Consider the following 14,448-nt stretch of genomic DNA (forward strand, 5'->3'; position numbering starts at 1 on the left):
GCCAAGACTCCAGCATGTGAACCCTTGAAGAAGCCACATCCAACCATAGCAGAGTGTCTGGCTTCCAAGTCATAAATAGGAAGACTCTCCCTACTTACAAGATAGTTTCATTCCCTATTCTAGTGCATTTACAGCTTCATTTTTCAAAACAAAGATTTACTTATTTATTTAAAAGGCAGAGTTACACAGAGAGGGGAATTGACACAGAGAGAAATCTATCCACTGGTTCATGCTCCAAATGGCTGCAACAGCTGGGGCTGGGCCAGACTGAAGCCAGGAGTCAGGAGCTTGTTCCAGGTCTCCCACATGGGTGCAGAGGCCCAAGGACTTGGGCTGTCTTCCACTGCTTTCCCAGGCATATGAGCAGGGAGCTAGATTGGAAGAGGAGCAGCTAGAACTCAAACTGGCACCCATATGGGATACCAGCATTGCAGGCACTGGCTTAACTCACTATGCCCCGACACTGGCCCCTACAGCTTCACTTTTCACATTTAGACCCTAGACATAGCTGAAATGTATTCTGGTGTAGGATATAAGGATCTATTAACAAATGTAAAACCTAACTCTTATATTATGAAGGCTCAGCATTACACGGACCATTTGTGACTTTTCATGTCTATCTTTCCTTAGGAATATTCTTCCGGAACAAGTTTGCATTGCTGAGGAAGATGGTGACTCAATGCTGGAACATCTTCACCTTGAAAACAATTATATCAAAACTAGAGAAATACCATCCTATGCATTTTCATGCATAAGATCATATTCAAGTATTGTTCTTAAACCACAAAAAGTAAAATAATTTCAAGTTTCCCCATCACCATTTATAAATTTTACTCATATATCTGCAGTAGTATCATTTGTCATTAATGAGAGACATAGCCTCAAGTATCACATTGCTGGTCAAATTAATTTGCCAACCCAATGACAAACAACCAAAAATTTACATCTAGGCATTTTAGTGGATGTAAAAATGCTCAGTTTCCCCATTCAGCCATCTGATATTAACCAGGAGAATCTGGAATGAATAAGTACATCCTCTGTGATTGCCGAAACTTCCTGTGTGAAGTTAAATATTACTGCAATGTTAATTTCCTAGCTTTATCATTGCACTGTGGTTATGAACACTATTAATATTAAGGTAAGCTAGCAGAAAGGTATATATATATTCTATATTATTTTTTAAGTTTTGTAAAAATAAAATAAAAAAAGATCTTCCTAAATTGTCAATGTATTTTAAATAAACAGTATTTTAAGATCTCTCATTTTTTTATTCAAGATAAATACATTATGGAAAGCAGTAGTTAAAAATACAAATTAAACTATTCATATTGTGATCCTGTTAATGTAAACCTAGTGCATGAATTTTTGGAAATTCCTGATACAGTGGTCATAATTAGCATTTATTTCTTCTGCCCTAATTTGCAGTAATACATCTTTTTATTCATTTTAATCAACACAAAGGCATTAGTTTTTTCTATGTATTGGCACTACCAAATGACACATTAAAATCTTTATTGAATAATGATCATATCTTTGTATTGCTAACTCAATTGATAACAAAAAACTATGCTGGCTTCTTATGAAGTTCCTATCTTCGTCTGTGGGCAGATTTCTCCAATTTTCAGGGTCTAGTTACTTAATCTTTTGATAGTTCCTGTACCACTCTAAGAACTCTCTTGTCCCATTTTATAGGACAGTTATAGGATTCAGAGAAGAACATAAATCATTTTGGAAAATATGGTGAGTGTAGTCATTATCACTAATACTTTGTGCAAAGCTGAGCGAAATCAGCATATCCAGCCACCACTGATCACATGGGTAAATTAAAGATGTGGAAATGTGACTTACCCCATTTGAGCTAATGTTATTTCTGGGCTCCTTTCTTAACACTTAGGATTCTGAGACTACAAAATGAACAAGAATAATATGGGACCAGGCACTGTGGCATAGCGGGTAAAACCACCACCTGTAGTGCCGGCATCTCAAACAGGTGCCGGTTCAAGTCCCGGTGTTCCACTTCTGATACAGCTCTCTGCTATAGTCTGGGAAAGCTGAATAAGATGACCCAAGTCCTTGGGCCCCTGCACCCGTGTGGGAGACCTGGAAGAAGCTTCTGAATACTGGCTTCAGATCGGCCTGGCTCCAGCAGTTGCAGTCATTTGGGGAGTGAACCAGCAGATGGAAGACCTCTCTCTCTGCCTCTGTCTCTCTGTAACTCTGCCTTTCAAATAAAATAAATAAATCTTAAAAAAGAGGATAATATGAAGATGAATGTGAGATTCAAGGACAAGGAATAGATACAGAATTGAATGGTTATGACTAGAAATAGAACTTTATATGGGCTGGTGCTGTGGCATAGGTTAAGCTTCGACCTGCAGTGCCGACATCCCATATGGGCGCAGGTTTGAGTACCAGCTTCTACATATCCGATCCAGCTCCTTGCTAATGGATTGGGAACGCAGTGGAAGATGGCCCCTATTCTTGGGCCTCTGCACCTATGTAGGAGACCTGGAAGAAGCTCTGGGCTCCTGGCTTTGGATCAGCCAAGCTCTAGTCATTGCAGCCTTCTGGGGAGTAAACAAGCAATGGAAGGCCTCTCTCTTTGTAACTCTGCCTCTCACATAAACAAATAAATAAATTTTAAAAAAATAGAAAGAAACAGAACTTTACGGAAATGAAAAGTTGAGATTCATAATCAGTTTAGGAATGCAGGAACCTTACTAATGTAAACAGGCCAGGCTGAATTTAAGAAACAGGTAAAAACAAGAAGATAATGTTACACATCCATTAAACAAGAACCCATGTGGAGGCCGGCGCCGCGGCTCAATAGGCTAATCCTCTGCCTTGCAGCACCGGCATACCAGGTTCTAGTCCTGGTTGCCCCTCTTCCAGGCCAGCTCTCTGCTGTGGCCCAGGAATGCAGTGGAGGATGGCCCAAGTGCTTGGGCCCTGCACCCGCATGGGAGACCAGGAGAAGCACCTGGCTCCCGGCTTTGGATCAGCACCGTGCACCAGTCGCAGCAGCCATTGGAGGGTGAACCAACAGTAAAGGAAGACCTTTCTCTCTGTCTCTCTCTCTCTCTCTCTCTCATTGTCCACTCTGCCTGTCAAAAAAAAAAGGGGGGGGGGGAGAAAGAAAGAAACGGAAAGCAATAGAGTGGGAATCCACACTACAAAAGCAGCTCAGGGGACAGCTGTCGGCCAGGTAAGGAGCACAGAAGAGAAAGGATCTCACATGCAGTTAGAAAGGATACACCTGTGAGTGAACAGGTGAGTCTGGGGTGATGTCATGGGGAAGGGGGGCAGTACAGATGGGAGAGAATAGAGTTGGAAGCAGAAACCATGCGCAGGGACAGCTGAAGGGGTAACAGAGATAACAGCAGCCAAACCACACCTTAACAGGCACTGAACCTCCACTTCAAGAGAGGACCAAAGATATTTGCCATGGAGCCTTGGATCTCTCAGTACCTTCCAAACACAGGATGAGTCACACCTAGGAGTCCAGCTCCTCAGGTGTCTGTTACATGCTCTGGGATGGATCTGTATTGATTATCTACTAAGAGATAGTTAGCTTGGGGGCAGTTCTGCATAGTGGGCTAAGCTGCCACCTGCAGTGGCGGCATCCCATATGGGTGCTGGTGCAAATTCCAGCTGCTCCATTTCCGATTCAGCTCCCTGTTAATGTGCCTGGGAAAGGAGAGGAGGATGGTCCAAGTCCCTGGACCCTTGCCATGCATGTGGGAGACCTGGAATAAGTTCCTGGTTCCTGGCTTTGGCCTGGCCTAGCCCTTGCTGTTGTAGCCATTTGGGGAGTGAATCAGCGGATGGAAGACCTCTCTCTCTCTCTTTCAAATAAATAAATAAATAAATAAAAATCTTAAAAAGTTAGCTCTATATTAATTATTATTAGTTAGGTCTGTATTGATTATCTATCTGGTATTATTAGACTGATACTGATTAGGCATCTGGTATTATTAGTCAGGTATTGATTATTTCTTTGTGGATGTGGGTGTTGTACAGTGACTAATTACAGAGGTGTATCTTGTTTCACCAAAATGTTTGTAAAACAGACAGTCCATTCTTGGACCCCTCCATTTTGTGCACAAGAGTTACTCACAGGGGTGCTGAATACAGGAGCACAATCTTCCTGCCCCTGTCTAACCTGGATAAGAGCAAAAATTGCTCCAAGTGGACGTTAACATTATTAAGACAAGTGTTTGACATAGTGGTTAAGATGCAGCCTGGGGCCAGCGCTGTGGTGTAGTGGGTAAAGCTGCTGCCTACAGTACTAGCATCCCATATGGGCTCTGGTTTGAGTCCCAGCTGCTCTACTTCTGATCCAGCTCTCTGCTATGGCCTGGGAAAGCAGCAGATATGGCCCAAATGCTTGGGCCCCAGCATTTGTGTGGGAGCCCTGGAAGAAGCTCCTGGCTCCTGGCTTTGGATCGGCCCAGCTTCAGCCGTTGCAGCCATCTGGGGAGTGAACCATCAGATGAACACCTCTCCCTCTGTCTCTCCCTCTGCCTCTCTGTAACTCTGCCTTTCAAATAAGCAAATAATTCTTAAAAAAAAGATGCAGCCTGGTACCTTAATCCACGGTTGGCAGGAATGTAAACTGGTCCAGCCTCTTGTGAAAGACAGTACGGAGAGACCTCAGAAATCTGAAAATAGACTTACCATATGATCCAGCCATCCCACTCCTGGGAATTTACCCAAATCAAAAGAAATCAGCATATGAAAGAGTTATCTGTACCCCATTCTGTACCCCATTTTCTTTGCAGCACAATTCCCAATAGCTGATATGAAGTCAACCCAGATGTCCATAAACTGATGACAGGATAAAGAAATTATGGTATGTACACTATGGAGTACTACTCAGCTGCAAAAAAAAAAAAAAAAAAAAAAAAAAAAAAAAAAGAAATATCATTTACAACAAAATGGATGTAACTAAAAACCATTATAGTAAGTGAATCAGGCCAGAGTATTACTCAGCCGTAAAACAAAACAAAACAAAAAACAATGAAATGTCTTTTGCAACAAACAAAATGGAAGTAACGGAAAACCATTTCACTTAGTGAAATAGGCCAGCTCGGAGTGCCAGATCCATGGCATCCTGGGGCTGGCCTGGAGGACAAGGAGGGGGGCAGGGGTGCCCTGTGACGTTGGCCTGGGGCAGGCAGGGCCTGTGTGGCCAAGGCTGGAAGTCAACTCTGATAAAGTTCTTCCCACCTCTACTCCCACAAAAAGGAAATAACCAGTCCCCAAAATACAGGTACCACATGTTTTCCCAGATCTGTGGTAACTAACAGAGTACCCACAATGTCATGTGCTGTAGTGAAACGGACATTTTGAGATTCGATGACTGTTTACAACCCTTGTCTCTTCTGCTGAGAACAGTGTTTTTCACTTCATACTATTTGTTGAACTCTACTTAGTGTAGGGTTAACCTTATGATCATTAAGTAAACTGAAAGTAGATTTTTGTAAAAACTAAGAGTGGGAATGGGAGAAAAAGAAGGAAGGGTTGGAGTGTGGGCAGGAGGGAGGGTAGAATGGGAACAATCACTATTTGCCTAAATCTGTACATATATGAAATACATCAAACTTGTAGAAACTACATAAAATTAAAAAAAAAAAAAAAAAAGATACAGCCTGGGATGCCTGACATTGGAGTACCTGGTTTCACTTCCAATCCAGCTTCCTGCTAACGTGCACCCTGGGAAGGCACCAGATCATGGTTCAAGTACTTGAGTCCCTGCCACGCGCATCAGAGACTAGACTGAGTTCCTGGCTACTGGCTTCAGTTTGGCCCAGACCTAACTTTTGTGGGCATTTCGGGGGTAAACCAGCAGATGGAAGATCTCTCTCTGCCTTGCAAATAAAAAGAAAATAACAAAATTTAAAAAGGAAAAATGAGAAACTGAATGGGGAGAGACTTATATAGGATCATACAAAAGGAATAATTTCTCTTATTAAAATCTCTTGACTTGGACAAGAGAAAGTTATTTTTTTAAACATGTAAGTCAAGTTTTGCCAACCAGTTACACTTAGTGATCAGTCTAACATTGCCTATCCTTTCCAAAGCAATCATTAAACATACCATGAATTACTATGTTTCTGACTTAAAAGAATGAAATACTCAAATTCTGGTATTTAAGTGAAACCTCAAAGGGTTGAGTAAAGCCCTTTATGATATCAATTCCACCTCTTCCCTTTACTTAGGAAAAGTTAGGAAAGTTTGTTCATCGCAGAAGTATTTACAGACTGACATATGACCGAACAATTTTTTGGTCCATAGTTGAACATAAATTCAGACCCCTGATCAACATAAAATTCAAAAGCATTAAAAGTACCCCTTGAAAAGAAGTTTCTGGAATTTTCTAAGCAGAATCCAGATGACCATTTGGTGTCCCAGTCCATAAAAATCTGTGAAAGAGCCATTTCTTATAGTTAAGAAAACAAAAATGAGTATTGTGGCTCGAAACTGTAGTCAGTACTAGTCATGGACCTGGCCAACTTACTCAGACTTCTCAGTTCCAGTTTCCTGTCTATAACATTAGGAAGCATCTGCCTCTGATGTTTGATGAGATTACATGAGCCATGCATAACCCAGGAATGTGTTTTGCATAAGCGAGACACTGAATGAAGGTGAGGTTAAATGTCTTCAATGATAGAAACTGGCTGTTAGGCCTCTGAATAGGATGAATATTGATTACTTAAAGTAATGGATTCCTTAGATTGGTGTAAAACCTGGTGGAGAAAAAAGTGGACCTAGTGCACTAGTACTCAGCAGACTGCTCTGTGAGGCACCAGAGAACACACATCTGGGACCCTGCAGCCATGCCAGTGACAAACAAACCACAGTTCTCCTTGGGAAACTGGGGAATTAACAAAATCTGAGCCTGACCATTCTCTACTGTCACCATGTGTTCACATCCAGGGCATGGTATAAAAATTCCTGGAGCAACATCTCCAAGCTGATGGAGCCCTGTGGGATGGAAGCTAAGAGGGACTTGAGGTCTAAAATACTTCTCATCAGAGGTTTAAAAATATCCTGATCATTGCGATGAAAATTAAGTTTGACTTGTAATTTACTATGATTACCCATAGTACCTGAAAGGGAAGGGGGAAGGAAGGAAGAGTACAGTATATAAAACAGCCAAACTAGAAAATGACTTGGTCATCCTGTCTTATAGCTAGATTCATCCCTCTGAAGCCACCCTTGAGTGTGTCTCCTACAGTAGAATAAGACAGCCTACCATGACCCTCCTAGACCTTTCCATTGGTGGCTCCCTCAGCAAACTTTGGGCAGAGGGTTTTATGGCAAGTTTCTTCCTTTCCTATTTCATTACTGGCCCCATGGCCACCAGCTCCAAAGGAACCCAAGCCAACAGAACCAGAGGTATTTATAAGATTAAAGAAAACATTAATTTTTTTCAAAGTCAGAGTGAGAGAGTGAAGTGGCAACGTTCTCATTGGCTGGTTCACTCCCCATATGCCCACATCAGCAGGGGCTGGGCCAGGCCAAAATTGGGAGCCAACACCTCAACCTAGGTTTCCCATGTGGGTGGCAGGGCTTGAGCCATCACTTGTTGCCTCCCAGGTTGTGCATTACCAGGAAGCTGAAATTGGGAGAAGGGCTGGGATTTGAACCCTGGCACTCTCATATGGCATTTCATTCCAGGTGGCATATTAACCAACAGGCCAAAGTCCACAACCTGTAAACCATTTTTAGAGAAAAGAAAACTGCTGTACCAGTACACATGTATTCTGCATATCTTAAACAAGATTTCTGCACATAACTCATGTGTTTTTGCTACAACACGCTGAGCAGAATTCTGGAGACTGTAAACCCTGCTGGAACTCAGCCTGTCACTGTTATTTGCAAAGGAATGAATATTTCCAACTTAGTAAGGCTTAGTGAATACATAACTAAAAAAAAAAAGCATGAACATTTCATCTGTGAAGTTATGTTTTCCTTTTTTCATGAAAACGCATAAAATCAAAACTTAAGGTCTAGCATATTTTTTCCTTTGCATAAAATGTGAAGAATGTGAATCCACACAAGGGAAAGCAGGATTGTATTAAAAATAACATGTGATTATACTAAATGAGTATTACCCTGGAAAAGAAAAGGAATACATCATGTTATTAAAATGTTCTGGTGTGTTTCTAAGTAACGGAATAAACTTACATTAAACTATCAGCTGATACAAACAAATCACTTTATAAGTTGGAATCTGGTGAAGGTTAATTTGTTTTGCATAAATTGAGAATTACATTAACAATTATCAAATTTATATGTGCACATTTATAAAGTCAAGTTAACTAGTGTTGCAACACTGGAAATAAAGAATACATTATAAACTTATTCTGGGGGCACTAGTTCTTAGAAAGAGCCCTGTGGTAATATGATAAAAGCTATGATGGACCCTCTATGTAAAAAAAAAAATACATATATAAACACTTTACATGTCAAAAGATTGATAATCCTTCTATAAATTCCTTAGAGATTCCTATTTCCAAGGGTAACACTTTAATCAAAATAAATTTACTATAACTATTTCACCAGAGTAAGGATAAACTAATGGTTAAAATTTAAGCAAATTGGGGCCGGTGCTGTGGCATAGTAGGCTAAGCTTCCACCCGTGGTGCTGGACTCCTATTTGATGCACCTGGCTAAGCAATGGAAGATGGCCCAAGTGTTTGGGCCCCTGTACCCACATGGGAGACCCAGAAGAAGCTCCTGGCTGTAGACAGGCCCAGCTCTGGGCATTGTGGCCATTTGGGGAGTGAACCAGTGATTAAAGATCTTTCTCTGTGTCTCTCCCTCTCTCTGTCTGTAATTCTGCTTCTCAAATAAAAATAATAAAAATTAAAACAAATTATCTTATTGCCCCATGATTGTATTCCATTTATTTTTTTCCAAGGCCACAAAGTTGAAAGACTAATACAATGAACATTGACATATATACCTGTATTCATCAGTGAATACTTTGCTAATTCATTTCACATGTTTTTCTTTCCATATCTATGTCTGTCTCCCCATTTGTGTGCTTGTCCATATCTATAACACTGTTTATCCACCCATCCATTCACCATTCATCCACCTATCAGCAAGTAATAGGATCTGCACCACTTGGCTGCACAATGTAGACACCCTAACACTTCACTCTAGTACTTTAGGATCCGTCTTCTACAAACAAGGAAATTTTCTTGCATTACTATAAGGTAATTATCACATTCTCAAGCCCAAGAAATTTAGCATTGATTTAGTATCATCTTACAGTCCATAATCAGATCTCCATTGTCCCAGTAATGTCCTCTGCTGCCATGACCTGATTAAGGATCCCACACTGACTAGAGTACTGGTTTCCAACCTAGGTATTTCTTGCACACTCTCACTCTTTTAAAGAGTCCAAACCTATAATCTGTAGCATGTTCTATAATTTCATTTGATTGTTTCCTGGCAACTTGATTTAGATGACAGTGTAGGCAGAGTCCTATGTAAACGATGCTATATACTTCCTTCTTCATCATATCCCCAAACTGAATTTTGTGCCTGTGGACAGGTGCTGTGGTACAGCAGGTTAACTCAGCTGCATCCCATATTGGAGTGCTTCCATCCAGCTTCCTGCTAATGTAAGAGGCAGCATATGTGGCTCAAGTATACTGTTACTAGGGTGGGAGATATGGATAGAGCTCTGGGTTCCTGGCTTTGGCCTGGCCCAGTCCTGGCTGATGTGGCATTTAGGGAGCGAACCAGCAGATGGAAACACTCTTTCTTGCTCCCTTTCAAATAGATGAAAATAAAAACTTTTTTAAAAATGTCAGTTTGTTCTATTATAGGTAATGCTGGTCATTTGTTAAGGCAGCTATTGTCTCCTTATGAATATCGTGCCATTCAGTAAACTTTCACTTAGCGATGTTTGTTTCCGTTGATTATCATTGCCTACGTCAATTATTATACTGGAAGTTTCACAGTAGTGATTTTCAGTTATTCCTTCTGTATTCACTACTTCATTCATTCTTCTGTAGGAAAAAACTCTGATCTTTTTAACCCCCTTTTCTTTCTTAGCTAACCTGCTGCCTTCCACGTGGGTACTGGTTAGTATCCCACTGCTTCACTTCCAGACCAGCTCTCTTCCAATGTGCCTGGGAAAGCAGCAGAAAATGGCCCAAGTTCCTGGGCCCCTGCACCCATGTGGGACACCCAGAAGCTGCTCCTGGCTCCTGGCTTCAGCCTTGCCCAGTCCTAGCCATTGCAATCATTTGGGGAGTGAACCAGCAGATGAAAGAGCTCTCTCCCTAACTCAGCCTTTCAAATAAATAATTAAAAAAAAAAAAAAAGGATTTGGGGTTTGAAGTGTTATAATCCACCGCTACCTTGTTCTTTCTGGGATGCTCACTCTGCTCTTCATGGTTGCTTCTGTGGTCCTTTTCCAAGTTCTTGGGAATCTGTGCCTTCTGAAACTACTTGGCATGACAAACTGTTCCACACCTACCTTAATACCCTCCCTGGTCCAGAATTGTTATTGGCTATTTCTCCAAGTAGCTGGGGTTCTTTCTGGTGAGAAAGGGTATTTTAAAAAGATCTGGAAGTTGGGTGTGTGCAGGTCCTCACAGTTGAAAGAGTTGAGAAATTTATTATTAAAAAAACTACTACTTGGGGCTGGCATTGTGGCATAGCAGGTAAAGATGCCGCTTGTGATGTCAGCATCTCATATGGGCCCCAGTCAAGTCCTGGCTGCTTCACTTCTGATCCAGTTTCCTGCTAATGGCCTGGAAAAAGCAGCAGAGGATGGTCCAAGTCCTTGAGTCCCTGCCACCCATGTAGGAGACCTGGAGGAAGCTCCTGGCTCCTGGTTCTGGCCTGTCCCAAAAGTAGGCCATTGTGGCCATCTGGGTAGTGAACCAGTGGAGGGAAGACCTCTCTCACTCACTCCTCCTTCCTCCCTCCTTTTCTCTCTGTAACTCTGCCTTTCAAATAAATAAAAATAAATCTTAACAACAAACTACTACTACTTGTACCATTCTTTAAAGGTTCACTTATTTATTTGAAAGGCAAAGTTATAGAGAGGCAGAGAGAGAGAGAGAGTCTTCTTTCCACGGGTTCACCCCCCAGATGGCTGCAATGGCTGGAACTGTGCTGATACAAAGCCAGAAAAAGGACTTGGGCCATCTTCTACTGCTTTCCCAGGCCATAGAAGAGAGCTGGATCGGAAGTGGAGCAGCCAGGACTTGAACCGGCACCCATATGGGATGCCAGCACTGCAGGTGGCAGCTTTACCTGCTATGCACAGCCCCTACTTGTACCATTCTTACAGCAAACTGACTTTTGAAGCATTCCTTAAAGATATTAGACATCCGTGTAGTATAACAGATTGTGTGATTTCTTCATTTTTTCATAAATTCAACTGAATTTACTTTAAATGGCAGATTTCAGAACAGGAAATCCCACACAGGATGACAAGTGTGAGCTCAACCCTGTGACCCTGCAGAGCTGGTCAGTGGGAGGAAAGGACAGAGGAGGGCACAGGAGACGCCCCCGTGCCCTCAGTGCTTCTGTCCACCATGTGGGACACTCCAATACTAAAACAACCCATGAGATATTAGCCGTCAATTTTTGAGTTATCTACTACATTCAAAACCCTACATTATAAATATTTACATCCTAGGACTCAAGGACCTAGAACATTCTTAGATGGTATTTGCAAGGCTCTCTTCACTAGATAGTGAGGTTCATGACCCTTCCACACCCTACTTTCCTCACAGGGCCCACACCATTCGTTGGACAAACAGATAAGTGGATGGTCTTTCTTGTGGTTACTACAGGAGGATATTACACAATCCATTCCAATTCCCTTAGAGGTTGAGGTGATACCAGATACTGGCTAATGAACATCAGAGAACTCAAATCTGAGCACTGCCAGGCCCTTTGTGTGTCCACAGCCCATTCTGGCCATTTGTAGATCCTAGGTGCCCACCTTATGCATCTAGTTTATTTGCCTAAGATAGTTTATTTTAAAAAAAAGAAAGATTTATTTATTTATTTGAAAGTCAGAGTTACAGAGAGAGAAGGAGAGGCAGGGGAGTTGGGGTGGGGTCTTCCATCCTGGTTCACTTCCCAATTGGCCACAATGACCGGAGCTGCACCAATCTGAAGCCAGAAGCCAGGATCTTCTTCCAGGTTTCCCATGAGGGCGCAGGGGCCCAAGGACTTGGGCCATCATCTTCTGCTTTCCCAGGCCATAGCAGAGAGCTGGATCAGAAGAGGAGCATCCAGGACTCCAACCGGCGCCCATATGGGATGCTGGCACTGCAGGCAGCGGCTTTACCCACTATGTCACAGTGTTGGCCCTATGCCTAGGATAGTTTGTAAGGTCCTTCTCTGCTCTTGTCTGTATCTAGACTGGAACCACTGCTATGTGGGGCTCCATGGGATGCGCAGCCATGGAGCCCCCATGTCAAGGTCGGTCTGATAGCTGTTGCTGTGTCTTTATCACAAGGCGGATGTTGCTAGTTTCGGTTAGGGCAATGCTTTCCCACAGTCGGGACTTTCCAGAGGAGTTGAGAATGTTGTAAACAACAAGATGGCGCCGAGGACCACGCGGTGAGCCTGCCTGCTGTGTGACACCTCATCTGATTGGCCCCAGGACGCGTGCACACTGCGTGAACAGACAGCGGATTGGAGTGTTCCGTGCATGGACTTGAGCCCGCTTGCAATTGGCCGGATTTTGTATATAAGCTGTGTGCTGAGGAAGGAGGGGGCTTTTCTGTCCACTCTCCTCCCTTCATTCTTTCCTCTGTCACTGTTATTTTCTTATTAAAAGTCTACTGAAGACAGATAAGCTGCGAACAGTGTCGTTCCTTTGCGGGCAAGGGAGCGACAATGCTATCCACTTCAAGACAAAGAGAAGAGCTACACAGGGTTTAAAATTCTATGCTGGCTTGGATTAAGTGACTTACTTCCACAATGGTTGGAATGTAGATGGCCAAAAGAAAACGAAATACTCACTGAAGTCCCTTTTATGGCAATCAGTGTTTCTACTCATAAACAGCATAGCAAATATTAGTCGTTTAGTTTTATGATTTATCTTCTTGTTTACAACATAATAATGCCCAGATTACTCATTGCATCTAAAATATTAATAAAATAATTCCACAATTTTAAACCAAAGCACAAGAAGGTAAAAATCATACGTGTAGAGAAGAATGAGCTACTCTCCATAGGCCCCTTAGGAACTGCAGATGGGAAAGTTTTCTCTCACAATACCTAGAGAAGAAGCATATGGCTGTGTTTGGAGTGATAATCTAGAAAGTGTGGCATGAATAGGTTCACCTTGCATTGTGGCCCTGCACGGTGTCAACAGAGAACGCACTGGGTCTGATTGAGCCTCCAGCACACTGCTATTTGTATAGAGAAGATAACTACAATGCCAACCCTCTAGCATCACACTCCTTCCCTAAGCCTCTGACCAAAGATTTCAGAAGACGACGAGCTTCGGTCCTCAGCAAGAGAAAATAGCTTTAAAACCTCAGGAGCAAAATCTTACAGGGACAGCTCCTATCTCTCTAGACATGGGTGGCAAATCCCTGCCCAGAAGGGGCATGGAATGTGACTGAGGGGAATGGTCTCAGGTGGGTGATGATGTGGACATATTATGTCAGCATAAAATGTCCCCCGGAAAGGAACCGGCTCCATTCCAGAGAATGTTGTCATGCAAAAATAGGAACCATGCATTGGCAACTTGGTTTTTTAAGGGAAGTTGAAATTTCTTAATTTTTAACTATAGCACAAAAATGCACATATATAATCCCAAAATATAATTAAAAATGTTCATAGCAGCTCTTCAAAAGGAACTTAACGCTGCTGAATTTATAAACTATTCGTGGCATACTCCTACAATGGAATACAATACAGTAACGAGAATGAACTACTGCTGACCACAATGGCATGGACGGGTCTCAAAATATGATGTTGAATGAAAAAGCCAGATACAAGAGAAAATATAAAGTATGATTCTATTTACACAAAGTCTAGGAAATAATCTAGGGGGGGTGATGTCAGGCAGTGGCTTTCTGGGGGATGAGGAGAGATTCAGGAGAGCTGGGATTTCTGGATCAAGAACCAGCGTGTAATTAACTAGGCTGTACTATTATGATGTTTTATTCTGTAATAGACTCTTCAACAAAAAGTTAAAAACAAAACAACACGTTGTGCAGCACACATTGGATTTTACTCAAAGCTTCCTGTTTATGACTAAGCTAGGATGGAATTCGGGCTGACGTTGGATGCCCTGGATACAAAGATTAGTAAGATCCACTTCATACTTTCATGATGTTTCAATTCATCAAGTTAACAGAGAAATTTGCAACTAAAACATAATTGCACAAACAGTACATGAGCACTCTACCCCAAATAGGATGGCTGCCATCCGCAGGTCAG

The 14,448-nt window shown here is 42.1% G+C and overlaps 2 protein-coding genes across 7 annotated transcripts in view; one reads left to right on the plus strand and one right to left on the minus strand.

Annotated features, from left to right (window-relative positions):
- Positions 1–1,525, plus strand: part of ECM2 (extracellular matrix protein 2) — a 46,223-nt gene extending 44,698 nt beyond the window's left edge. For all 4 annotated transcript variants that reach the window (XM_070050223.1, XM_051859164.2, XM_002708225.5 and 1 more), the window contains one exon: positions 631–1,525. In XM_070050223.1, coding sequence (XP_069906324.1) covers positions 631–799 — 169 coding nt within the window. In that variant the 3' untranslated portion in view covers positions 800–1,525. The remainder of the gene's footprint in view (positions 1–630) is intronic.
- Positions 1–14,448, minus strand: part of CENPP (centromere protein P) — a 252,206-nt gene that overhangs the window by 98,251 nt on the left and 139,507 nt on the right. The gene's annotated exons all lie outside the window — the stretch shown is intronic.

The sequence above is a fragment of the Oryctolagus cuniculus genome, chromosome 1 (assembly GCF_964237555.1).
Source record: "Oryctolagus cuniculus chromosome 1, mOryCun1.1, whole genome shotgun sequence".
Classification (NCBI taxonomy): domain Eukaryota; kingdom Metazoa; phylum Chordata; class Mammalia; order Lagomorpha; family Leporidae; genus Oryctolagus; species Oryctolagus cuniculus.